This window comes from Triplophysa dalaica, chromosome 11, assembly GCF_015846415.1.
Source record: "Triplophysa dalaica isolate WHDGS20190420 chromosome 11, ASM1584641v1, whole genome shotgun sequence".
Lineage (NCBI taxonomy): Eukaryota > Metazoa > Chordata > Actinopteri > Cypriniformes > Nemacheilidae > Triplophysa > Triplophysa dalaica.
In genome coordinates this window covers 5511389-5538982 of record NC_079552.1, presented here as the reverse complement: position 1 = coordinate 5538982, position 27594 = coordinate 5511389, and the positions used below count along the sequence as shown (strand labels likewise).

At 37.8% G+C, this 27594-nt stretch overlaps 1 protein-coding gene across 2 annotated transcripts; it reads right to left on the bottom strand.

Annotated features, from left to right (window-relative positions):
* Window positions 1-27406, bottom strand: kcnh5b (potassium voltage-gated channel, subfamily H (eag-related), member 5b). Of its 2 annotated transcripts, none has more exons than XM_056761355.1 (11): window positions 27162-27406; window positions 26210-26333; window positions 25033-25139; window positions 24593-24745; window positions 24116-24234; window positions 21750-22142; window positions 19184-19613; window positions 15169-15368; window positions 14633-14885; window positions 9474-9670; window positions 1-2369 (listed from the first exon to the last, which is right to left on the bottom strand). In XM_056761355.1, the coding sequence occupies exons 1-11, from the start codon at window positions 27235-27237 to the stop codon at window positions 1344-1346; spliced, it is 3078 nt and encodes a 1025-aa protein (XP_056617333.1). In that variant the 5' UTR covers window positions 27238-27406; the 3' UTR covers window positions 1-1343. The 2 variants fall into 2 exon arrangements, with proteins under 2 accessions (XP_056617333.1, XP_056617334.1); XM_056761356.1 differs by having other exon boundaries at window positions 24617-24745.
* Window positions 27407-27594: the final 188 nt, after the last annotated feature.

Genomic DNA, 27594 nt, shown 5'->3' with positions numbered 1-27594 from the left:
TTGCATATAATACAGTCATTTGAAACCACAGGGAGATGTACAGTACAGTGGCAAAACCAGTAGTAAAACATCACATATTGCAAAATTTGAATGAAAAGAAAAATCACGATCCTTCAAAATAAATGCTGACATTTGTAAAGGTAAAATGTACCATCAGATAGACATAAATACACAGACCAACAAATATTGTGGTTATCAAGAGTCTTCAAAAATATGATGTCAATGTGGATGGAAAGACCAGGAGTATTAAATGATGAAATAATATCATACCAAAAGAAGTGTTAAGCATAACATATCAGGATTTTTGTATCAGATAGTTTTTCAGTAAATTTTACTTAAATGTTTTTGTAAAAAAATTATACACGGTTTTTAAGGTCAATATTACTAAACATTTTTTGTGTCAAGTCTTTGCACACCATTGCATTAAAAGTAAATCTTATAAATAGTTGTTTTACAGTGTACATTATGAACAACGTTTTATGCTTACAAATACAGTATGAAAGTGTTTTGAGTCTATTTCTTCTAACCGAGGAATGTATACTTTAAAACCAAATATTAAATATAACATAAAATATATTATTTAACATTTGTGATATTCTGCTAGCAGAACAGGTTGAAATAATACATAAATATATTCCAGTTACACTTAAATGAAGTGCAAGTCTTTGTTATAAATCTATCATTTTTATCTTAAGGGTGATTCTAGGTCAGTTAAGGCGAAGTGCTTGAGTGCTACTGAAATCATTCATGCATATTCTACAAAAAATGTTACACACCAAACCCATCTCTCTCAGTGTTTGTCATGCTACGTCTTGCCGAAAAGCTGAATGCACAGTACTGAAATTTCTACTTTTTCAAGGCAATGAACAGTCCCGTAGACAATAAAAATAAGCATTCTGTGAGAATAAATAGATCTGCATGCAGTTAACTGCATAATATACAAGCATTTAAATATCAAGTTAATTGTACAGACATCATTAGTGTTTCACATTTTCGGCAAGCCAGAACCCAGCTGGACGTGCAAAGTATGTACAACCCCACAGGTTGAAGAAAATTAAAATCTCATCTGAAAATTCCTGCCTGAGTTCAGTGTAAGTGCAAAACTGCACTTGTGTAGCAGCAGATGTCATTTGGTTCTGACAACCCCAGAACCATCCAGTACAGATGTTCAGCTGTAAGATTCCAACCTTAGATGCTACAGAGCTCCAGAAACCATCCCAAGCTATCCTACTGTAAAGAGGTTCCACTATAAGCTTTAGGCATACCAAATTTGGACGCTCTAGAAACACCCCAGTGATGCCACAAATGCTTCATCTTGAATTAACCTTGAAGTCATTCTACCTCTACGGTGAACCCATATCTTTTTCAGAGTAAGGTGTACATGCTGTGGATACTGGATCACTGGTCTGTGCTTTAAGTTTGGGTCTGTGGGATTTTGAGGTGGGTTCTTGACTAGACGGGACCTTTGACTGTTCTAAAAGCAATCTGAGAATCTCTCCAACCCTCTCCTCCAAAACTGCCATCCTCCCGTTCAAAGCCTGAATTTCGGCCCGTAGCTCAAGCCTTGCCTCCTGCAGCGAGGCTTGGAAGGCTATCTCGCTACTGGGAAAGAATACACGAGCGGGTCCTTCTCCGCCAACCTCAGGTACGGGACTCTGGGGTTCCGAAACTCGATCGAGTCTCTGGTCGCTGTAGGTCAGGCCGCTATCCCAAGAGTCTGTTTTGCGAAGAGAATTCTTTCTGGATCCCCCAACCTCCTCGACATTTTCTATCTGAACTTTGACATCCGGCGACAGGTGTTCCATGGACACGGCTTTGGCGGCATTGTTCAGTCCCTCTTTCCTGTCCTCCTCTGGCGGTGAACCCGGAGCGCCCACGTTGTTTTTCAGTCTCATCCAGCCACGGGTGGTTCCTGCGGGTTTGGTCCGGGTCGTGTTATTTACCTTCAACCTGTTCGCGGCCTGATCACCGGCGGGTTTGAGTTCCATGATGTCGCGGTTGTTCTGCTTGATGGAGTCTCCCGGTTTTGGGTAGGCCAGACAGTTCTGGATGGGCGTGATCTGCGAGATGGTGACTACGCTGCTTGTGGATCCGTTGTGAACCGTGTGCAGTGAGTTTTGCATGAGGGGGCCATGAGGTTTATGAAGTGGTGTGCGTGTGGACTGCAGGGCACTGTGAGCGTGCAGGTGTTGGTTCTTTTCCAGGTCGAGCTGGGTTGAAGCACCCTGGTTACGGAGCTCTTTCTGCTGCTTAAACTTCTGGAAAAGTTTTCGGACAGGGTGGTCCACAGGTATGGTGAGCACCTCATTCTTCGATCGCTGCCTCTCCTCTTCCTCTTTCTTTACATCAATGATTTTACGGAAAACAAACTGGATATGGAGAAAGAAAATAGCATTATCAGGCATGAAGTAGGATACACAATATTGGACTTTTGGCAATGTTCCTTTCGGTGAATACTTTTTAAGAAGCTTTTTATTGAGGACCTTCTTATTCAGAAACTGTATTCATCAAAGCAAAATGTATTAAAACGTTTAAATCAATAGTACGAATATCTAACAATAAAGTCAAATAAATGTAAAACTTTTGTATAATTTCCCAATAACCACAATAACCAAATCCCTATAAAAATACAGCTTTCTGCATCAACATAAATGTGTGTTGTGTGGAGAAGGACACAAGCTTTAAAATATGCATTTTGTATCTTTGTTACAAAAAGTTACATTAAAGCTTCAATTTTGTGCCCTGTCAGGGTTTACCAACAAACCGGAAAGACTGTGTTTAAAGATTTTACTGAAATTATACATTATACTGCTCTTTTTTCTCCCTCCACTTCACATATTTTTCCTGTCTTTCTAAGACCGCATCAAACTCTCCTTTCTCCACCAATGAAATCATCATTCATTTATGTTCTTTATGGTAACTGATCTGTGGTACTTGATTCTATAGCTGTCGAAAGATTAATCGTGATTAACCGGATTCAGAATAAAAGTTTGTGTTTACATAATATATGTGTGCTGTGCAGAATAATTTTGTAGTTAAAAATACATACAGATCTACGTATATATTTAATTATATACAATTTAAATAAATAAATGCAAAATGTTCTTATGTGTATACATTTCTGTGTATGTTTATGTGTAAATAAATACAAATTTTATATGCACCGTACACAAACATTATGTAAGTTGCATTAATGATATTGCTCTCGTCCAAAGTTTGTCCAAATGTATACTTCTGTGTTTTATATTAAAAAATCCCACTGAGGGTCAATACTGACACAATTTTCATTTTGGGGTGAATTCTTCTTTTAAGAACACGTATTGGGTGCATTTCTCAACTATTATACCTAACCATGAAACAAATTATGCTTTTTTTTCAGACATGGTTCACAGAGACAGAAAGTCTGGCACTCTCTTTTGCTTCCTTACTGAATGTCAGCAGAACAAGTCTAAACTCCACTTTCTGTCCTATTTCCAGTCGAGATCACACACACACACAGTTTCCCAAGCATGGATATTTTCACATAAGACAAATATAAATTATTTAATGAGTTCCAGTAATGAAGGGAACTGTTGGCATTTGCATGCTTTGTAATAACATCGGGCGATACAATCTCATTAGAACTCGTTCCTTCTGACTTCCTTCAAGCCAATAACTGCTTGCACTCCTCCGCAAACCGCATAATGTCATTGAGGTACAGAAAAATCTCACAGAAAAGTAGAGCTTTTTTGTCATATCAGAGCTTTGTTCACCTTAGAAATGACCACCTTTTGTTTATCAAGCCCTTTTGGAACTACATGATGGTGATCAAACAATGACAGAATTGTCCGATCCTCTTAAAGCGTGTGACTGGATGTTCCTCTGACCTGCGAAAACGAATTAAAGATGACGCTTAATGAAATAATACCAGCCATCACACCTTCTCTTTCTATATTTCTCTCTCTTACTGTACCACTGACCTGCATCACTTCCAGCGCTGTGACCTTAGATCTTACAGAAGGTTCAAATTGAGGCAAAAACTGTAATGATGATTGTTACTCCCCATGGCTCGAAAAGGACGCAACAAAAACGGGGACACACAAAAAAAGTGCAAACAATGTAAATAATTTATTAACGAAATGAAACTATACATAAGAAAAAACAATAGCGCATGAATTAGTCAGGAATCAGTGGTGTGAAGTAGGTGTATGAATAAAAGTGTAATGAAGGTAAATTTTAAATGTATAAAGTAACCAAAGTCAAATCAAGCAAATCAAAGGAAACCATGTCCAAAAGGGCCGCGCTCCCAGTCAATGGCAAATTGCCCTTTTTAAAGGCATGACCGGAAATCAGCAGCAGGTGTCCTCAATAAACCCATCCGTGAACAATCCGTTACTTCGAGCAACGATAAAGCAGGGACCGTCACAATGATATAAGTGGACTGTGATGAGGAAGGCTGGACGAGAGCCGTGAGGCGGGGCCGGGTGGCGTGAGTGATAGTTGGAATCAGCTGTGCGCAAACCGGTCCCGCATATCTCACGGAGGAAATCAGGAGCATAAGAGGACGAGCGACAGGACTGCTGACGAGAGAGGACCGAGCCCTGACATCAGTTTAAGTTTGTTTTTATGTTCATATGGCCGGCATTCGATCGTGAGGTGGCTACCGGAATTTTACTTCCGTATTATCGTTTATTTATTTTGATTAAAGTGCTTTAAATGTTCGCCGGTTCCCCCCTCCTTCCTTCCTTCCTTTTATTGAACCTCGTTACATGGACATTACCCCTGCAAATTAGAGGGCTGAGTGCATGTAAGTGAATGGGGGAGAGATAGAGGCATGACCTGAATAAACATGACAAAACATATGATCAATTAATGTAATGAGTCAAATGGAAAAGCTACCAGTGAAAACCCTATAGCAGAGAAGTGAATAAGTGTCAGCAGAGTTATCTGTCAGTGATATTGCATATACATTTACATTTGGCAGACTACAAAGTCATCTTCATCAGAAGATGAGATAAAGTGCATTATGGCACTCTAATCATAAACCCCCTTGCTCAGAGGACACTATGCTATTTGTAAATATGCATATTTAGATTTGTGAGATGCGTATGGTAATTGAATGGAAATTTGAATTGCCAGAAAGAATAGTATATAAACATTCAGTGCATTTAATGTTATTATGCTGAGTTATATGTACACATTAAACCTGGTATATATTCATTCATGTGGACACAAAAATGGAAAAAACATGATATGGTACTGTGCTCACCACTCCAGGCAACAATTGAAACTTCTACATTTGTAGTTGTTTGTAAAATAAAAAGCAAATATTGTTTTTGAGGTCAATATGTTATAATATTTATATATTGCTCAGTGTCTGTGATTCAGATCAAGAGTCATGAATTCAATCTCAGGGATCCACACATATTAACAAATGCATAACTCCTAAAAGAAAACTTCATCCCACAAATAACTTTATCTTTGCCTTATAACACTTCCTTTATAAGAACTAAAAAATGAGGTGGTGATCTAAAGTCAGATTAAAACACTAAATAATGACATCAGGCATCAAAGAAAACCACACAGACCTCCATAGCCTCATGAAACTCTAGCCTCGGTCTGGGTCTTTAGAGCCATTTTAATATTGTTCACGGGGAGCAATGATACGCAAAGATTCATTCTGAATAGACCGACTCACGTTTCCGTTTAAGACTTTGAGCATTTCACTGTGTCTAAACGAGAGACAGCGGCCGGTGACCCGACTGCCCGTCCCTAGAGAAATATCTCACACAATGCACATCACAGCAATGCATCTCAATTTCATGCTGTTTCTTCCAGTGTTAAAGCCCTCGGAGGTCGTCCTCTCTATATTGTAAAGGCTATTTTAAAATTCCACTTCAGATCAGAGAGGAGTAGAAAACAAACGCTGCATGGTGATATAATGTGACCTACACTTATTATCTAACTGCCCAGAGGAAGAGGAAAAACCTTCTTGAGTATGTTCTGGTCAATAAAACAGCCGTCATGAGGCTCAGAAAAGGTTTAGGGTCACTGAGGCAATCAAGATTTTCGTGCCACAGCAACTTATCCAAAAAGTGATGAGATTTCATATGCACTGACTCTTTCACATTATTCATGTCAGCATTGATACAACGTTGAAAGATTTTTATGTTGCATGATTTTCATGATGCGTTTCCTCCATGACAATGTGTTGCATGCACGTTCAAGCAGTTCGTTTATCATAAAAGCAAGAAATCACTATACTAAACAAAAATGACGTAAATATAAAATGTGTCATAAGATGTTTTTGCTAGCATGTAGTCCATGACCAATCATCTGTACAGGTTTAGCCATACAGGTCTTTGTGAAGGTCAAATGTATGTTGGTCGGGAAGTGCAAACAAAACAACAAATTGCAAAACTAATAACTGAAAATCTGCAAACAATCAAAAATCAAAAGTACAAATCTGGAAACGCAATATCAAATCTAAAAACATAATACAAACCAAAATACACAACAACAATTCCATTAACAAGATAAGCCAAAAAACAATGAAAGATCCGATTCTGTCTATTAAGATATATAGGAAGTCCTCACTAACATCTAATATCAATGCAACTAATTTATTACAAATGGCCAAATTATGTTTTTCAATCTAATGCTCTATTATGTATAGAGGCTAGAAATTATCATTAGTCTGACATAATAATAATAGTAATTAAATTTATGACCTCACAAATACAGTAAAACAAGCACTATTGTCTGTTTGTGCACATTATGACCAGTTTCTTGGGTATATTTGTGATGCAATGAGGTTTCACTGCCTTAAAAAGGACACAGAAGCCCATAAGCATCATATCAACATATTTTAGACATGTATGCTTGCACACACAGTCCCACACACGCACAAACTGCCATCTCACAGTGGGGAAGTGTCTTCTCTTAGACGGGAGGTAATTGGCTCTTATGCCTTTACTGCTGAGGGCATCACTGACAAATGCAGCACACCCTGTCACATTACAGGGCTGATGAAATCAGGTGTACACACACACACACACACACACACACCAAATTAAATACAAATAAACAATACAACCCTTTCTGAATTGAAAATTCCCCAACCAGGTGAAGAAATCAAATTAATTCCCTGACTCAACTCCAGCAGACATATCACACACAACAGCCTTCAAATTTACAGCTGCCACATCTCTCCAAGTTCCTCATGCGGCCTGATGCCAGCTAATAAAAAAGGCTCAGCATCTTTTTCAGATGATCTTCTTCATGTTCTGCAAGCACCCAGGAGAGAAGCCATTATTCCAAAAACGAAATTGGGAGAGGAGTCTCCTCTTATAGCCTGGGGTCCTATGTGCGTGGGAGGTCTCTGTGTGTCTCCATGATTAGATAAGTCTGATCTCGTTCTCAGTAATAGCTCTTGGGGACCACCTGCCTGAGAGGAATGAATAAAAGCATTTCATCTTCATCCCATTGTTTTACTTTAATAACTTTCTAATGATATTTGAAATATTTTTCATTTAACGCCAAAGGTTGTGTGTATCGCGATACTCCCCTGAGGTTCTGGACTACAGAGAATAACCTTAAAAACAACATTAATTAGTTCGCTAAACAGAGCGAATGGAGATGAAGATGGGATGAGGGAAAGAAAACAAAGAGGGTAGAGCGAAAGAAAAGAAGAAACAGAACAAATGAGAAGGAGAGCGAGAAAAAAAAATCAACATTTGTCACGTCAGGATTCAAATAATGTCACACCATGCTGTGCTATACTCTGAATATGTGACTATTATAAAAAGTGCTAAAGTACTTTTACTAAAAAAGTTCCTACATAATGAAATATGAAAGCTACTATACAGTATATTGGACTGGAAGTAAAAATATGTGTGCTTTCTAAGACGCATCGTCTCTTGCCACATTAACTTCTACCCATCCCTTTAAATACAGTATCTCATTTTCTTATTTTTGTCCTACAGCCCATCTCTGCTGGTAGCCCCACTGTACGATAACCAAACCTCTTCCCCTCACGCACATGCACCCTCGGTGAGAGAATCTCAGTGGTGATTAGGTGACACATTAGGTATGTGTAGGTAATCCAGCCTGTCACCTGCAGACTCATTCAAACACACACATCTAATGCAGCAACGTGGTGAATGCACCAACAGAAACAGCACTAATTCAGTCACAGTGAGAAATGAGATTGGAGATTCAATCTTCAGCTCAATTTCTTGCTTAAGGAAAATAATTCTGAACCTGTCTAAATCTCTCTGCAACAGAAGACACTCGACCGCTGCCGGAAAATAACACTCCATTCAATAGATTCCTGGACATTGACTGCCAAAGTAACTGAAGTCACGGAGTAAATGGATTTAATATATCTGCAAAGAAAGAAGTTGACAACTATTTTTTGTCACAAAGTGTATGAAGAACAACTGTAAGTCTTTACACAGAACGGTTACCGTAGTTTAGTGTGTATGCAAACAAAATCTGAACTGAGAAAGTTTGGACGTTAGCCATTGGTTAGTGCCAGGCATTATCATTCTAGGTCCCATCATTTATACAAAAGCCTTCTGGTAGAAACGTGTGCGTGTGTGAATAAAGAATGCGTCAGCCTGGAGGCCCACAAGCTGTCTGAAAGACTTTGGCTGATTAACCAGAAAACACACTCGTGAAAACACACTCGCCATTCAGCAGTACACCTAAACTTCAATATCTGACAACACATACTGTGGCTTTCACACTCCAATTCTATACACACCAGCAGGACTAAACTTTTTGTGAAACTCCCTCATGTCATGTCAGCCTTCCCTCTCACTTCCAGTCCTCCATTAGATGCTTGAATTTTTTATTCTCTTAAAAGCCCAGACTCCCCCAAAAGAGGAAAACTCTTAGATGGAAAACAACAAGAGTGTTCTTACTTTTGACAAACAGTTCTGTATTGATGAAAATGCAATATAATATACATGTCATCAGAGGTTTTATAAAGACCTTACATAATGAAGCGTTGTGTCTTTATTACGTCAGAATGAGCTATTTCTATCTACATACAGCACGGGTCCCCTTGCATGGAATTCACCATGTTGTTTCTACAGTAGCCCTAAACGGACAAACTTCTCTATTGAGTTTCGTAAATACGTTATCTCCTTCAGCAAAGAAGCGAAAACGTGACGGCATCTCAGAACTGTGTCAGCCGCCGTACTGCTTCAGAAGGGAAGGGTGGACTGATACGTTGGTTGCAATTCATAACTTCCACCACTAGATGCGCTAAAAACTCCACATGGCTCCTTTAACTATGAAAACAATCCTGATCTATTTTACACGGAAACTGTCCGAAAACATCATACTCTAATCTTCTGTTAGTGAATAATAATGTGAATAGTTTAAATATTTATCTATGAATCAGTTACAAGTGACAAACCACAGCACATACATTAAGATCCACAACACAGAAGAGATGTGCGATGTATTAGCAATTACGCTCTCACCCTTTTTCGCAGGTTGCAGGTAAGAATGAGGTTTCGAGAGAAAGAGTTAGCAAACGCTGTGTAGAATTCCAGCACCTTCAGCAGGGCTTCTCGCTTTATAATGTGAAGATCGCAGTATGTCAGCGCTCGTACATTAGCACATGCGTGGGCCAGAGTCGTCTCCTTCCAAAACACATCACCAAATACGTCCCCTTTACCTAAAAGAGAAAGACGAAAATCCTCAGTAATTGAGCATCAAAAATATAAAACCATATTTTAGCAAGAATATGACACTGGAGTGCTTTTAATTAATGTCAATCAAATTTATCATCTCACAGCAGGCCTGATCTGAGGAATGATCAAATCTGACATTTCCATTTATCATCTCTTTATAGAACAGTTGGCTGGCAGAAGAACTCGCTTTCTGTATTGCATTGTGTAAAACGCTATTTGGCCCTTTAAAAATTGTTCATTTACTCCCAAAATATGTTTTATTCTATTATAACTTATTCAAAGGATAAACGTACAACCTGCTGAAAATGATTAAATAATCTGCCAACTTCTCAAAATGACATTGTATAAATCATACAAACCACCGAGACTTCTACATATGATTTTATATTCTTATGAATAGCTTTAATACATTGAACAGTTTTTGTGATTAACAAAATGGAAGACGTTATGTACTGAAAAAATAACCTCTGAAAAGCTCTGGATATATGTATTTATTCAAATATATGTATTGATTCTGACATTAAAATGAATATCCTATATGCTCCATTTAATAAAAATGATTAAATAATCTGCCAACCTCTCAAAATGACATTATTATAATTCAAAGACATGTAAGTGTTCTAAAAGTGGTCTGTATAAATTATTTGGCATTCAAGTTTTCGGGTGGAAACTTGGAACTTGAACATGAGGATGAATAAATGAGTTTCCTTTTTTGTGAACCATTTCCTAAATTCCCAGCCCAACATAATACATCTATAAAACATGATTTTTAAAGTACATTTTTTGAGAACTTAAAGCTTGAATTCTGTCATCTTTCTTGATTTACCCTTCCTTTTTTCCAAGCGAAAGACTCCCAAAACAACTCAAGAGACTATGAAAGCAACATAATGACTGCAAACTGTCAAACAAAGCAAGACAAATGCGGCCTTTATTACAGAGCAGTGCAATTAGCATCACTCGCTTCGAGATGCTGAAGATCAATGGCACAATAATCTCTCCAATCACATTCCACAGAAACCTGGCGCTGGGAACTCAAAATAGACCTTTAACCTTGAAGTGGCATCCCTGTGTCGATCACACAGGACACAGCCCAGCTTTATACACTGCTATCATAAGAACAACAGACCTGTGCCTGTCCAAACCACGGGCCGCCCTGTTGAAAAAAACAGCAAATGCTGGTTTCGTCCATTTTGTTGCTGGTTTGAGCTGGTTTCAAATGGTCATGTGCTGGTTAAAGCTGGTCATGTATTGGTCCTCAGCTGGTTTAAGATGGTCAAACCTGTATCAAAACATACCTAAACCAGCATATGCTGTTTTTTTCAACAGGGCGGGTTAAATAGAAATAGAGTTTTGTTGCCGAGTTCAGCATAAACTCACAGAAGAGATCTTGTCCTGCCAATTAAAGATTTATTTCAAGTAGCAAAACATCTTTAATTGGCTGCGCATGCCAGACCAATTACATCCAAATTAGCAGCTGTTGCGGGTGAATACACACATGCGGTCTAATTAACCTTTAACAACTGAAAAAATCTTTTTTACCAAAAATTTCATTTCTTTACAACACACACCTCTATAGCGTATTAGTCATAGAGGGTTTCAAAGTGACAAGTTAAACAAATGTTACTATGTATGCAAGCGATCATGGGCTGCGGTTAACGTCCGGTACACATTGACAAACAGAGTGCCTCTGGATTATTTCTAATAACAATCAAATAAACAGAGAAGAACCGTTGCTTGGCTAAACTTCTCTGTCTCTACTATTTAGAATTTAGACTCGGATACCAAGCTCTACAGCTAGATGTGAATGTGCCGTACGATCTGTTTAAATCCAACTACAGGACCCATTCAACAAATCGTTTATTTAATAAAATGAACATACAACATAAATCAACTAATCGTTTATTTAAAACAACTATTATACAGTAAAATAAAAATATACATTAATATTAACATGAATTTAATAAACCCAAACCGGAAGTTGACTGGAGATCAGGCGTGCGCTTGTCCGAAGAAACAGTCAATATTAACCATGTAGACTCTATACACAAAAATATTTAAAGTGGCAGTCTGTATGTATTTTGAGATATTTTTGAAAAAAAAAAAATATTGTGCAAGTACATGAAAGAACGGTGTTTAAAACTTTGTAACTACCCTTGCGGGATTCACCACGGAAAGCATTACCCTATCGGGTCGTCTTTCCCAGAGATCCTTATTTGGTGTCTTTCGTCTATGCGTCATTTCGTCACATTCTTACAAAGAACGAAGAGGATCCGGCTACTAGCGAGCGCGTGGATGCTGCGAGTGACAGGCGATTTGTAGCGTGTACTCACAACTGTTGGGTAGGATTTCATACAATGTTTAGTATTATTTATGGCTGCGTTTAGTACTTTTCCTTTAATCACCAAACAATGTTGACATCTGGGGATTCATCGTTTGTGTAAAACAAGAAAGAACGAACTGCTCACAGTTTACAAAGAAACGGGGAATGTGATCGGACTCGTGAAAAAACAAGAATTAATATTGGCAAGGCATTTCAAAGGTGGCGTGAACTCTGTGATCTGAAAGAGTTGTTTACGGATGTAGACATCGCTTTATTTCTTCTGAACTGGTAAGACATTTCAATATTTCAATAGATAACACAAAACCGTTGCACACTTGTTGATGGGTACAGTTTCATCGGTTGTTCTTTTTCTCTTTGTTTAAGGCCTATTCGCACTGAATTAGTATTATCTGTGGACCTCGTGTGATTAAGAAATTACCTCCCCACATCTGTACTTCATTTGGCGCGAATAAGTACGGACAAGTGAAGCCTGTGAGTTTTTACTCAAATTTACGGACTTATATCCCGGATATGATGGCAAGGCTTTCCATATAGCATATATAGTTGTATGGCGAATAATGATTTATAACCGTGCCTGTTAGCATTTTAGCCCTGCATTCGGGGATCTTCTGTCCGGATCACGTTACGGGAGTTTCCATGAGAAATAAAAAAATGACCCAGCACCCGAAATAATATCAAAACACTTCAACACAGCCTCCATTTGGGCTATTTGTGTCTGTTTATGTTCTTATTTGTTTGGTGTTATATCATCTGCCATGTTATCTATGTTTATTACGTGCTACTGATGTACAGTGAAGATTCTCACCGCTGCACTGTCACACGCCACGACTCAAAACATTAGACTCATCCGCGCAGTTGAGCAGTGCCGAATCACAACTCACGTAAAGAAATACCTCCACACATCACCTGCAGTAGCAAATACAAACTGAGATGGCGACAAAGAGGCAAATCCTACGGACTGCTGCTTTAAGTTGAATTATTACAAAACTGCAAATATTCCACTTTTTTGCTTTTAATAATCGAAAAGTAGCAGGTTTTCATTCACAAAGAGAATATTTTGGTAACAAGGCGTGACATGGTCAGGCTGTTTATTTTGATTCACATGTACAGTGTGTCTCGGATTGGTCTGCAGAGACTTTGTCAAAGGTCTATAGAGACTATGAAAACAGTTGTAGTACCCCGAAGAGATTTACAGTTGATCTCAGACAGAAGAGCAGAGCTCACCAAACATAATCTCCACGGAGCCATACGTTTTCATGGCACTCTGTTGCCGTGACAGCAGTGTTACTCATACCTAGGAACTATATTGTTTCAAAGGGACAGAATCGAATTTTAGCGGCAACAACATAAACAAATGTTATGTGGCCCAAATCTAACTTCTGGTAGACATTAGTGAAGTATCAACGACAGTTGAGGAGTCTTAATTTAATTTAATACAATTAATATAGAATAAATATAAATTATTATTCACATAAATTGATATATTCTATCTAAAAACACCGATCGGAAGTTAACATCGGGCCAGTTGAATCCGTCCGATGAAACTGTCTATACGCTGCTGTCTAGAGGCTTGAATGCAGGGCGATAATGAATCACATTTGAACACAACTTCAAACAGTTACTGAACATTGACATTTATCAGCAACCCAGGACTTTTGAAGCAGGTCCAGCGAATGTCGTTCAAGCGAATTGTGGGCCATATGGATAGATGTGACTAATGACTTCATTCCTGTTCATTAATTGCCTGCAGAGCTGCTCTGTTCCACACCTCGCTAACTCTGCTCTCCAGGAGCCCATCTTGGTCTGCCCAGACACCTACCACCCTCCTGGGCATAATGGGTCCAGACCTCCAGCTGAGCTGGAGGAGAGACAAGGCTACTATTTAGCGACCATTAGAGATTAATGGCTGATGCCGCTGTATGGTTCCGTTGCTATGACAACTCATGGATGATAATATAGTGTGATGTTAGTGAAGCAGTTGAACTGAGATTTAATATAAGGCCAGCAGCTCCTAATCATAATCATATTAATGACATATGAACACACAAAAACACTGTTAAAGATAAAATATGTGATTTTTGGGGGGGATCTATTGACAGAAATGCAATGTACATAACTATGTCTTCAGAGGATTTAAAAAGACCTTCCATAATGAAGTGTTATTACCTTTGAATGAGCTGTTTATATTTACATTTCTTGTGGGTCCCCTTACACGGAATTTGGACACTTTGTTTTTGACCCTAAACGTACAAACTGTTTAACACAGCGCATTTTTTAAATACTTTATTTCAAGCTTCTAAAGGGAGGGGTCAAGTGAGCCGTTGGTTGCAATTCCAAACCTCACTGGTAGATGCCACTAAAATCTCCTAATGTGTAAAAATGTATACCACTTTTGTTCATTTATAACAGAAATATTAACATGATTTTGATTCTTTGCCCTGTTTTTTCCAACATGTCTACCAAAATAGATTTATAGCATTTGATCTCTGACAGGAGCTAAAAACAGGTATTAAAGTCTAAAGTCTAGAACATAGATTAATATAGAAAAATCAGTCATGCCACAGCACTGACAACACTGAGCATTTGTCTCTGTATTAAGACTCACCCAGTATAGCAATGACCTCTTCGTCTTGTATGACCTCCAGTGACCCTGACACCACAAAACAGAGCAGATCCACACTTTCCCCCGCATGGAAGATGAGGTCACCAGGGGCGGAATGAATGGTCTGGAACTCCACGGCCAGTGAACGTAAACATCCATCACTGGCCAATCGGAATGCAGGGTGCTCATTGAACACCTTTCTGTTCAGGTGCACGCAGATATCTGCCCGCATATCCTTAGGACAGATGGAGAGGACCTGTGCACAGTTGGACAGGTGAGTTTATAATATAGCGTTAGCCAATAGTTAATACCTAATTCATTGAAAAAAAATCAAAAATATTCTCATCTCATGTCCTAAAAATATTCATATTTTTAAAAAATCTTAATTGAATTCAAATCATCCTCACAAAAAGTCTCCTAAACAACTCTTCCTCTCATTTACATTAGAGTGAAAAATGTATAAACAGGATTGGAACACATATTAAACTTTTAAAACTTGCAACTTTCATGCAACTTTTATTTGGTCATCTCAGTCTAACCTTCTCTGTGTCAATGCCTTTGGACATGGACCAGGTGGAGACGATGTAGTCCATCACTCTCTCGCTGAGACCTTTAGGCACCTGGTAGAGCTTGAGGAAATCTCGTACATTATTCAGCATCTCGTGGTAACGGTTGGTGTTTGCGTACATCTGCTGGAAAATCGCCGTCACGTTACCAAAGATGGTGGCGTATAGAAGAGCTACAGGACAGAAAAAAAAGATCAGTTCAGATGTAAATGTGAAGGGCCTGAGGATAGATTTAATGGCACTTTAATGGTGTTGCCAATAATTAATGACACAAATAATAGCTTAATAGAACTTAATCATCAAAACAAATCTGTGTAATTATAATTAATCAATAAATTATTAATTACTGTACATTTACTTATTTTGCAATAATGAAAATCACAACAATTATTGTTTTAAACATTTCATATCCATCATAAAGCTATAATTCATTTTCAACATTTTCTTTCAATAACACAAATTAGATGATTTTTTTACACAAATGGTTTAGAATCGTTCACTTTCAAATCGCTTTTCAACCAAAAAGCTTTTTCATTATAATGCGAGCCACTGGACATCCTTTGGAAAGGCTCATTTTAATTATGAATCGAGGTAAAAGAGGTACTCGTACAGGCACAAACAATAATTGTTGTGTTTATTTCAATATTTTAAAAATAAATAGGTACATTTAATTACTTTATAACTCTCCATATGAATATTCAACTTAACAAGTGACATGGGACTGTTTGGGGGAAAAAATTACATGGGACAAGCAAGACTACCATTTGGGAAAATTTCTCTTACATACAAATCTAAACTAGTGAAGTCAGTTTTGATCAGAAATCACATCGGCAACTATTTTCTGACACATATAGATTAGGATAGTTGTATTCCGTAAAATCTATGTATGATCTATAAGTACAAGCACAATATAAACTTCTGCTCCTGTATTTACTGCCTTTCTAGCGTGTTACCACGGTACCTCCGCTCCTCGTTTCTATGGAAACCTTCCCTGAAATAGCTTTCCAAATACTTCCACTCACAACCAATAAGGCATGAGCGAAGACAAAAACGAAGTGTCTAGAATAAGATGAGATAAAAAAATGATGGAAACCAAAATCTGTACAGTAAAAATGACTGTGATCGTAGACAGACAAGTGAATAAAAGCAAAATGGAAAGAAGTCAGTGACCAAAAGGGAAAGGTAGAGATAGAGAGAAAACAACAGGATTGAGGCAAAAAGCGTGTGATGATACAGATACTTTTAATTTTTTATTCTTGATATCGGCGGTCACTTACTTGTCCTCATTTTAAAGGGATAGTACACCCAAATATGAAAATTCCGACATCACTTACTCACCCTCTTGTCCTTTCAAACCTGTATGACTTACTTTCTTCTGCAAACCACAAAAGAATATATTTTGAAGAATGTTGGTAACCAAACCGCGACGATACTAAAACCAATGCAAGTCAAAAGGCACCGCCATTGTTTGGTTACAGACATTCTTCAAAATATCTTCTTTTGTGTTCTGCAGACAAAAGAAAGTCATGGAGGTTTGAAATGACAAGAGGTTGCAAAATGGAAAGAAGTCAGTGACCAAATGACAAATGATGCCAGAATTTTTGGGTGAAGTGTCATTTTAACTGGTCAAAGAAACCAGACATAGGACTGTGAGAATAAATCTTTGAGTTCTGGAACTTACAGTTTATTTTCGTAGGACAATGATCTCTTTTATCTCACAAGATCTAGAAATATTTGATGTGTCACTATGTGACCCCCTTTAAAATTTAATCGCGCCATGAGGGATCACCAGTTACGTCTGACATATTTGGGGCAAATGAATCCAGATTCCACCCCACCCAGTAAGATTTTATGGGTTTCATCCAAGTTTTATCCAACTTCACAGCACAAAGAGCAGGACTGGAGACAGGTGTGGGACAAACAGCATAGGTGGTGCAGGAGCGAGAGAGATCCAGAGAAACACCCTCTCAGGGGAGACTATATCAAATACCACACATAATGAGGCCTTATAGGACCTCACTACCAAGAGAGAGAGGAGAGAGAAAGTGAGTGAGTTAGTGAGAGAGAAATGGAGACAAAGTAAGAGATTAGGATCTTTAGCGAAACAAGCAAACAAAAGAGAAAAAATCTTGACAAGCATCTGAGGATGAGAACAATGCTTTCGGATAATTACAGAGAAGGTGGGACATTGCGTACAAGCATCATCAAAGAAATTGCAGAACTACAAACACATAGATACAGCTGCAATTAAAGGGACCATTAATTGAGTACTAATGCCGTTAGTGTGTGATCATCTGCCCCAAACAAGCTAAAATGGTCAAAAGACATCATAAGTAGATCTGCAGGGCCCAGTAAAATCCCAAGGCATGCTAGATGCATAAGCTTGATTTTTGGTATTGGCATAGTGTGCCAGACTGCATTTGATATTGTAAATAAATAAAAGTTTTTACCAAAAGAGTTGATCATACTAATAGCTCATGTGAGGTCCCTCATAAAGTTTATTTAATAATTATTTTAAAGGGATACTCCACCCAAAAATGAAAATTCTGTAATGAATTATTATTATTCTATAAAGAGCCATTCCTTCTCAATTTGTTCAGAAATCCTACAAAGTTTGTTGTTGTCTCTCAAAAAATGTGTGTCTTTTTTCATCACATCCATAACACATGTATATTTGCCTTGTTTAATAAAAAATTGTATGGACCGATATTTTTATGTCTGGACTCTATTAACAGGGGTTTAGGAAAATAAAGCCTATGGTTCAATATATGTGATCCTGGACAACAAAACCAGTCTTAAGTAGCAGGGGAACATTTTAAGTAATCGCCAAAAATACATTGTGAGGGGAAAAATTTGTGATTTTTCTTTTTGCCAAAAGTCATTAGGATATTAAGTAAAGATCATGTTCTATGGGATATTTTATAAATTTCCTACCGTAAATGTATGAAAACTTTCTTTTTGTAGGTGGATGGCCTGCTAGAGTGCTTCATTTTCTATATATTTTGCTTTTTTGGCACCCTCAGATTCCAGCTTTGTAAACAGTTGTTGTTCCGCAAGATAGTGTCATATCCTAGCAAACAATATATCAATAGAAAGCATATTTCTTCAGCTTTCAGATGATGTAAAAATCTCAATTTCAAAAAATTGACGCTTATGACTGGTTTTGTCATCCAGGGTCACATAATGGTAATAAATACATTCTCTGAGAGTTTATATTTCAAGTTTTGACTGCAAATGTCAAATCCATAATGTTTGAATCGCCCAAATTTACTTTAAAATCTCTGGATCGTGGCATGGAGTGTGATGGTTACTAGATTATCCCTGCCAACAAGTGATTTTACGTAAAATCACTTAAAATAAATGATTAGCTGGATTGTCAAGATACAAATAAAAATAAACATTTTAACATTAAATTAAATATTTTAAATGACGCAATAGCCAAGATTTGAACCCCACAGATTTATTCAGCAGGTTTTTGGAGTTGGACAAAAACGGTCCTCAAGCTCTCTCTCTCTCTCTCTCTCTCTCTCTCTCATTCCTAGTTTACTGGCTAGTGGCCTGCCTCTCTCTCTCCCAATCTCTCTTTATTACGGTCTCAGAGCTCTGTCTTCAAAAGTTGCTTTAGAAGCAAATCACTGCTGTCTGGAGAACAGAGGCCAGACAATATAAGTCAGTTAGCCTCAGATTCTCAGACAGAGGAAAGCAATAAAAATATAACTATAGGTACATTTCCCACTTGCTGAAAAAAACGATGAGTTATGTACTACGCATAAGAGACGACAGCTCAACCTCATGTCTCTATGATTCTGATAATGAAATGTGGCAGTTCTCTCACATCAGTGTCTCGAGTCAAAAGAGCCCACGCTCATCTCTCCATAACACTGCAGTTCTGAGACACGAAAGTAACTCCAAGGGGCCTCAATGTACTCTACTACTAACCTGAAACAATTTTGCACAAAGTAATTACATCGTAATGTTGAACACTTACATCCCACCATCATCATGGCCACAGAGAAGATCTTCTCTCCATCTGTAGTTGGTGCGATGTTTCCGAAGCCGATAGTGGTCAAGCTCGTCATGGTGAAATACAGTGATGTTATGTATAGAGAGTCTTTCCCAGGCCCACCTTCCCATTGGCCATTCCCACTTGCATTGTAGCGGTATGGAGAGCCTATGCTGGTGGCTAGTTGGTAGAGCCAGCTGTCAGTCTTAATGGTGTTGGTTTGTTCGTCGATGACCTCATAATCACCTATGCTGTACCATATACAGGCAAGCCAGTGAGCCACAAGTCCAAACACACAGACCAGTAATACGAGCACAGCTGCGCCGTACTCAAGATAGTGGTCCAGTTTGCGTGCAACGCGACCCAAGCGAAGCAGCCGTACCACCTTCAGAGAACTGAACAAGCTACTGATGCCCTGAAAAAAGCAAAGTGTGAAAAAAAAGTTACGATAAAAATACTTCAAGTCAAGTCAAACTAAGTTTCAGGTGAGTATATTTATTTTTACATGCGAATGATTGTCATGCAGCTTTGAAACATTTATGATGGACAGTCAATCAATAAGACAGCTTTTCCAGTTTTGTTATTAGTAGTTGTATTCATTTATACCGGATGATATTACAAAGTACCAGAATAGTCAAACCCTTTTATACAAATCTCTAATTTAAAAGCATAGATCATTTTTTCATTGTCATTATTCACAATCGTTATTCACAAACGGCAGATAGCTATTTTATAAGATTTGGCACACTTTTTGAGATCGGATTATTGGATTTGTATTCTCTGTTTCATTATGAAGCATTGAGCACTTTTAAGTTTCAGTTCTCTAAACTTACTGTTTACAACCATTATTGCACCCAATACACTCCTACAAACACTTTGTTCTATGTTTGGAGGAGGTGGGTTAAAATGTGTAAAATTAGCAGCAGCGCATTCAACTGACCAAACAAAACCGTGTTTCCAAAACTGTGCCTGGGCAATATGAACATGAACGTAGTTTGTCTTTAATTATTTGCATAGTTTGTTGTGCAGACGGACATTTGTGCTGCATGATTCACTAAAACTTAGATTGAAGTACTATTTCATAAACAAAAAATATGTAAATGAGAATGGCTTTTTGCATTTTGTTGTATAAAAATGCAGCACTCTATGTAACAGTTACGACAGTTCAGGTTGGACATTTGAAGCACTTTGCAGGTGAGAGAACACCGTTCTTTCCCCAAATGATTTAACAAATTACAACCCAGCCTTAAAAACCTTTGAACATTTGAAGTCAGGCAGCACTTTAGCTCTTCAACTGCATAAACAGCATTACTGTGCATTCGGCATGACCAGTGTGACCCACTAAAGCTCCATTTTCATTTTGGAGTCTAAAATCAGTTCATGACGTTAGTAACAGCTGTGGAAGCAAGACTAAATTATTTATGGATGACTATTACTGCAGACTTTATTGTTCGGTGACACACTTTATTGTTCGGTCGCATGGGACAAATCTGTAGTCCCCTACAGGGCCACGCCCACAAACAATGAGGTCATCTATGAACAATTTTAGCTGGGTGGGATCTGGGCTCCCACAGCCTTAACTTAGTTATTGTTATTTTCAACATTTACCAATAAATACTCTTTTTTATTAAATGTTGTATCTGTTAAAGGAACAGTTCACCCAAAAATGACAATTCTGTCTTCATTTACTCACCGTCAAGTTGTTCCAAATCGGTTCTTGGCCACCATTGACTACCAAAGTAGGAAAAATGCTTTATAAATGTCTTTGTTATGTTCATCACAAAAGAAGATATTTTGAAGAACGCAAACACTTCTGGGGCATTTTTGACTGTCATTGTAATTTTTCCTATTATGGTAGTCAATGGTGACCAAGAGCTGTTTGGTTACAAGCATTCTTCCAAATACTTCTATGTATTCATCAAAACAAAGACATTTATACAGATTTGAAACAACTCGAGGGTGAGTAAATGATGACAGTTTTCTTTGGGGGTGAACTGTATCTTTAACATGCACAATAAGTCATTTGTATGAATTAAAAAGAATAAATTCAATTCTGCACAACATATTGTTCATTGTTAGTTTATGTTGTTAGTTAATGCAATAACTTTATTGTCAAGTAACATTAAAAATACTGTACAGGTAGACCAAATCTGTAAAGACAACACAAACTTTATAAAGGCAGATAACCAAAACGGTTTGTGCTAACATAAACCATCATTTTACAGCCACAGAAATATATTGATTTATCCAAAAATAGCTGGCATTTTAGATAAGTTTAGACACATTAACGGAGATTCGATCTTTAGGAACACAACATGAAGGACGAACGCAAGAGAAAAAATTAAGATTCATGTCAGCAGGCGACAACTTTAATTACAAAGAATGAGGGCAATATGAAAGTAATATCTGTTAAGCGACACTACCCAACATTACAACAGCAAGAACACGCAGCACTTCACAAGTGTCATTCTATTTTTAATTATTTCCGAAAAATATGATGTAGGTAAAATGCTCAAAGGTTTGACAATTTCTCTTTCTCATTGTTACTCACCTCATCCACATTTTCGAAAGCGTTGATGATGTCATAGGGCAAACAGGACAGCAAGTCTATAACAAACCAGGTTTTCAGATAGTTCATCCTGATCAGCTTTGGATCCGAGATCACCTCCCCTCCCGGGCCAACAAACGTGGTGTGGAAGTTGAGAACAATGTCCACGAGGAAGATGACGTCCACGACGCTGTCTAGAACCAGCCAGGTGACGTTATTCTGTTTGGTCTTGAAGGATACATTATAGGGAACCATGATGGCGGTGTAGAAGGTCAGAATGAGAATGACCCAGTCCCAGGTGGTCTTGAAGGTACAGTAGTGTAAGATGATGTGAGGGGGGGTCTTAGGGGCTTCCTGCTTGTACTGAGGAAGGATATCAGAGCCAAGCTGAAGTACCTGAGAGGAACAAACAAGACAAAGTGGGAAATTTTCAATATAATCAATTCAATTCAAATAATATTTTGCATCGTTACAGCTTTACAGTAATTACATATTAAAAAGAGAGAAGTGACAGAAGAAGATAAAATTGGAGTAAATTATGCAATATACTGAATGCATAATACATGGTTTAATTACAAATGTTTCAATAACATGTAAATTAACTCTATTAACTGAAAAATTATTATTTGTTAGGTTGTGATCCGTTTCAAACGTTTTAGCAGTTAATATCAATAATAACAGTAAATAATGGGTAATAAATAAAAATGAATGCTTTTTCTTAAGGTTCCTTTATTTAAATTTTAAATATGACTATAAATATTAACAAGTCGTGGCACTTAGCCTTCAAGTACTCTTCATTATGTAAACATGACTTCAAGTTTTTATTCAAATCAATAGTCAGCAATAAAACAAACGAACAAAGAGACTAATTACAAGCAATAACACAAACAAAAACAAAAGAACAAAGTAAAAAATTGTCAAATATTGCTTGCTTAAGCTTTTCAAGTATTAGATTAAAATAAAATAAAACCACTTCAATTACTGCATAAAACATAAATGCATTAATACAATTAATTCGCTTCACAGATTACATTTTCATTAGGGCTCTCTTTGTGTTCATTTCTCATAAAAGAGTTTTTATTTAAAAAAAATACCAAAAAGAGTTAATAGTTTAAAGTTTGTTTTGGGGGAAGATTTACCTAAATAGCCCAGCAATTGAGTGCAGATTGCCACATTGTGTTAACATGTCCTTCTTTTATTTGAATTTGAAGATAAATCACATTACATCCTAAAATGTGATGCATTGACATCCTTAAATGCAGATTAAAACTGAAGGAAGGAGAAAATAGAGGGAGAGACTAAAATTGTGTCCCCTCAGGAAAGTGTGTTAGTTTTAAATATTCCTTCTTGCTCTTGCTAATTTCCGCTCTTCTCTGGATAACACACAGTTTGGTTTTACATTATTCATGTTTGCATAAGGAGAACATGAGGTTTACTCAGAGATTTAGCATGATGTCCTATGATAGAGAGATTGAAGAACAGAATGTTAAAAGAGAGAAAGAGGAGAAGATGATGAAGGAGGGAGAGAGAAATCTCATGAGAGACACAGAGACACATGACTCTTCAGGGCTAAAACATTATCAGCTCGATTTGCATTTCCTGAAGGAAATAACAATAATTGAAGTCAGCAAAAAAAGTGTTTAAGTTGTATGTAAGTCGAGCTTGTTGTATTTCCTGTGCCGTTTATAAAGTTTACAAATAGTAAGCACAGCCAAGGCTGAAATAATCTACAAAACAAAGTTTTAATATAACTTTTATAGAGAGAGTTTGGGCAAAACTCACTGAAGAGGTTTAATACAGTACTTGGGTTTACATTAAACAGAATGACGCTTTGCAAGCTCTGTAATCAACTTACAGTACAGATCAGACAACAAATAGTGATAAAAGCAGAAAATACTGAATGTTCTCCCATCAAAAACTCATTAGAGAGCCACAGATTTAGCAACAAGACTGTGTAAGTTTCTTTTGCCATTAAACACACACACGCACACATATTCCTCCTCCTTTTTAACATCTGCACACAATAGTGACTATAAATAACATACTATCAAAAAATAAGTATAAACTGTTACACACTTTTCTCTCAGAGTTAATTATTAACATCAGCTTCTGTCATTCCAGACCGAGAGCATCCCGCTGTAGACTTCTCCTCTCCAAAAGCCATGTGTGAGATTTCATTACAACAGTGTCCTGTGTGTGTGTGTGTGTGTGTGTGTAGGTGTCTGTGTGTGCGTGTGTGTGCGTGTGTGTGTGTGTGTGTGTGTTTGTCTGTGATTCTATTACAAGTTAGCCCTCCGTGAGAGGAAGTTTTGTATAACCTTGTACTGTGAACTCAAGGATGAAAGCAAATGCTGTGTCTGTGTGCTCACCTCTGCAAGTCTGGAGTGTTTGTGCGAGCTGATGTCGGCCGTGCTCATGGGCGCAAGCTGCTGAATGGTGCTCTTGCTGTTTGTCAAAGCCCGAGTCAAACGGGCAAACTTGGTCCAGCCTACAAAATATATACACATACAAATAAGTCCATCAAAACATTGAATACAAAACAAAAACATGAATCTGGCAAGTGATGATGTGTTGCCTGTGACTCAGCAATGTGGTTCATGATGAATCAAAGTGGAAAAAACCTTCGCTGCCACTGTGGCATAAACATGCTATGATGAAATACAGTGTAATAACCACTCAAATATTCATATCAAATATCAGCATGCTCTTTTTCTCTGGCATTGCAGCGTATACTTGGTCTTACTGTACATACGTTGACCTATAAGACTGTTAAAGTTTTATAGCAGTTTTGTTTTGGTGTTACAGTAAAAAACTTTTAAAATGAATTAAAGAATTACAATAAGTACCATGATGACGTGTTAAAAACTCACTCCTGGTGCTCTCGTCTTCGATTGGCTGCTTGAAGACGGTGATGTCCTTAAATGTACACAGGAACAGAACCACTTTGTCATTCTCATTACGGATCGGTGCGATCTGCATGTAGAACCAAACTGGAGTTCCTGTGGAGGTCAAGAGCAGCATCAGCACCAGCACACGTTATTTGTGAGGTCACTGTATAGTCAAAATTTAGTTCGGATTTACATAGTTTGTTCTTGTAGAGCAATTTGCATGGGATTTTAACGCAACAGAACTGCGACAAAGTGTAGGTTTATATTTGGAGTTAACAAGTTTTTAGTTCTGTGTTTCTGTGTTGCTTTGAAGAACTACTATCTGACGTTCACTGGAATAAGAAACCTTACAGCTGTATGTGTTGTGTGCATGTGTGTGTGCTCCACATCTCACTTACTGTTCTTTTTGTACAGCAGGACTTCAAAGCAGTTCGATTCATAGTTGTCAAAGGCCTTTCTCACCTTATCTATAGTCTTCTTGTCTGTCAGCTCCCCATACATAAAACTGGAGAAAGAGATCTGTCAGACACACTTTAATCTCTTCTTTTCTAACCAAAGCATGCACAGTTTAAAAGGGATTTACATTGTGTATGTTTTAATAATAATTATGCTTCTCTAAATTCATTACAATTTACATAAATCCCAAACTCAGAATTCATGGAAGATGTTCAGATTACCGTCATTCACTGCTTGTCAAAAACCTGATGCGGTCATATTTAAAACAAAGATTAAAAGATTACAGAAATGTTTTGAAATTCACATCCTTTCGGGATTTTGTACCCATGATGGAAAGTGTGACCAATTAAAGGATCTAAGTCTGCTGTTTGTGTTACACTTAGCAATAGTGGTTGATTTCTTGACAGAATGACAAAAATGTGCGGTTTTTAAATTTGATCTGTTGTCAGAATGGCATGAACAGATGTTCTCCTGGAAGACATTATAACTGTAGCTCAGCACTTTTTCAGAGGCACTTACTGAAATAAAAAATTGTATGCATTACACCATAATGCTGCAAGACTATGGCCTGACACATTGCACAATTTTCGGCTAATAAAACCGAATTTAGGATTTCACCATTAAACTCTTTTATATGAATGATATTCAATGCAGTCACAGTACTACACATATCAGAATTTTAATTGTTAAATGCATGTGAGAGCCTGAAATACACCGGGATGACATTTCTGATCAAACTCCTACAAACCAAACATTCATCCCATTACATTAGTATTAAACACTTGTGAATATATTTAGCATATTTATTCAAACATTTGAGTTACCAGAATAGTTTGGGTGTATGTGTTCCTGCTTTGCCAATTTTGCCGCCATAATGAATGTTGCACCAGCATACACACACAAACGGGAATGTGCATCCATAAATAGCAAGTTAACACTTTATCTAAGTTCCTGATTTTGAAACTTGACCGATGATGTCATAACCTTTCGGGTTTACATCAAATTTTTGCATCAGTGGGTCTAAAAGCCCAACAAATAACTTAAAGACTAAAAGTTCAAAATCAGAGATCTTCAATAAAGCATGAACAGTGTTTAACTTCATATTGTCAGATGTCTCACCTGCATGTGCTGCTTTTCTGCATGACCTCGGCTCTGTGGTATCCAGACAGCTTACAGAAGCCGTCATTACTGTAAACTACGGGCCAGTCCACAATCTGAGCGTTTCCAAGCAAGAAGCTTGTCTCTGAAGATTTGTGGAAGAAAGGAGTATTAATGCATCTCATATTTATTTGCAAGAAGTATTTATTAGTTATATTACATTTAACTTGTTTCACGTAATATAATGTATCAAATAAGGGGTGTTTTAATGCGGTAATATTATATTAAACTAGACAGCACTACTTAAATAGGAGAGACTGCGTCCTCTAGCGGTTGTGAACGCAAGCGCGAAATTTTCCACAATTCTCCCAAACCATCAGATCGACTCCACGCCAGTTCGGACAGAACTGTTTTCTATGTGCAAGGACAGCTACATTATCTTTAATTTAAAATACAAAGATACTTTATATAGCAATTATTAAATGTCCATTACGCTGTATTTCGCATTCAAATACATTTTTTTCTTTAGATGTTGAAAAAATCGCAAATGGGTACCACAGATACGCTCATCCAAATAATGCATGACTTTTGGCTTTAAGAAACTGCATCTGGGGTGGGGAAGTTTGGTTTTTCCAAATGCTTTTTCTTACGTTTTTTATTCGTCAACATGCAAATTAAAATGTCATTTATTCTTCATTGAAAAAAATAACAGAAAGAACTAATACGGAAACAGTAAATAAATAAAAAATCGAGCTACCTGCTCAGATAATAATCTCAAACACATAAAGGATTAAAGGGCAAAACATGGAATAATAACAACAACAATGACTCCTCGAATCATTATATTGTACTATATATTACATTACAATTTTTGTAAACACAATTCATAGTGCTACGTATTTGCGTAATTGCGCAGCGCTCGAGCACTCTAACGACTACCTGACATATGTAAAACCATAAGCGGGTTTCTCACCACTTGAGCGGCGGACGATGTTCTCCAGAAAAGTGTTTTGTGGTGCCACCAGCCCTCTCTTTCCCCCGGGCATCATGCGGCTGAGGTTGTTGCGCTGCACTCGTAAGGTGGCCACTGTCTACGCGTGGAGTGTCTGCCGGTGGAACGAGGAGGCTCATGGTAACGTCGCGCGCTGACAGCACGGGAGCTTCTGTGTGCCACCCTCGCGCAGTCCGGACTCAAAGCGACAGTACGTGGGCACGGGAGCTCCCCACGCATGCGCAACAGCTCCGAGGGCGCACCGTGGACGCTGGGGATCTCCAAGACCGAGAGTGTAAAATACACAATAGGCTACAGCATGAGCACGATGCACAAGCAACGTCGGTGTCTTATGCTGTATATTCATCGTAGCCTTAAATGACTGCCGGATACATTCTGGTTTAAAGTACTTAAA

Excerpts from the sequence above, each read along its gene's own strand:
- kcnh5b (XM_056761355.1), bottom strand. The coding sequence starts at position 27,237 with ATGATGCCCGGGGGAAAGAGAGGGCTGGTGGCACCACAAAACACTTTT. Across the intron at positions 24,235-24,592 it reads GTTTTTAACACGTCATCATG|GCTGGACCAAGTTTGCCCGT; the intron begins GTACTTATTGTA and ends TATATTTTGTAG. Across the intron at positions 14,886-15,168 it reads AAGGCATTGACACAGAGAAG|GTCCTCTCCATCTGTCCTAA; the intron begins GTTAGACTGAGA and ends AACTGTGCACAG.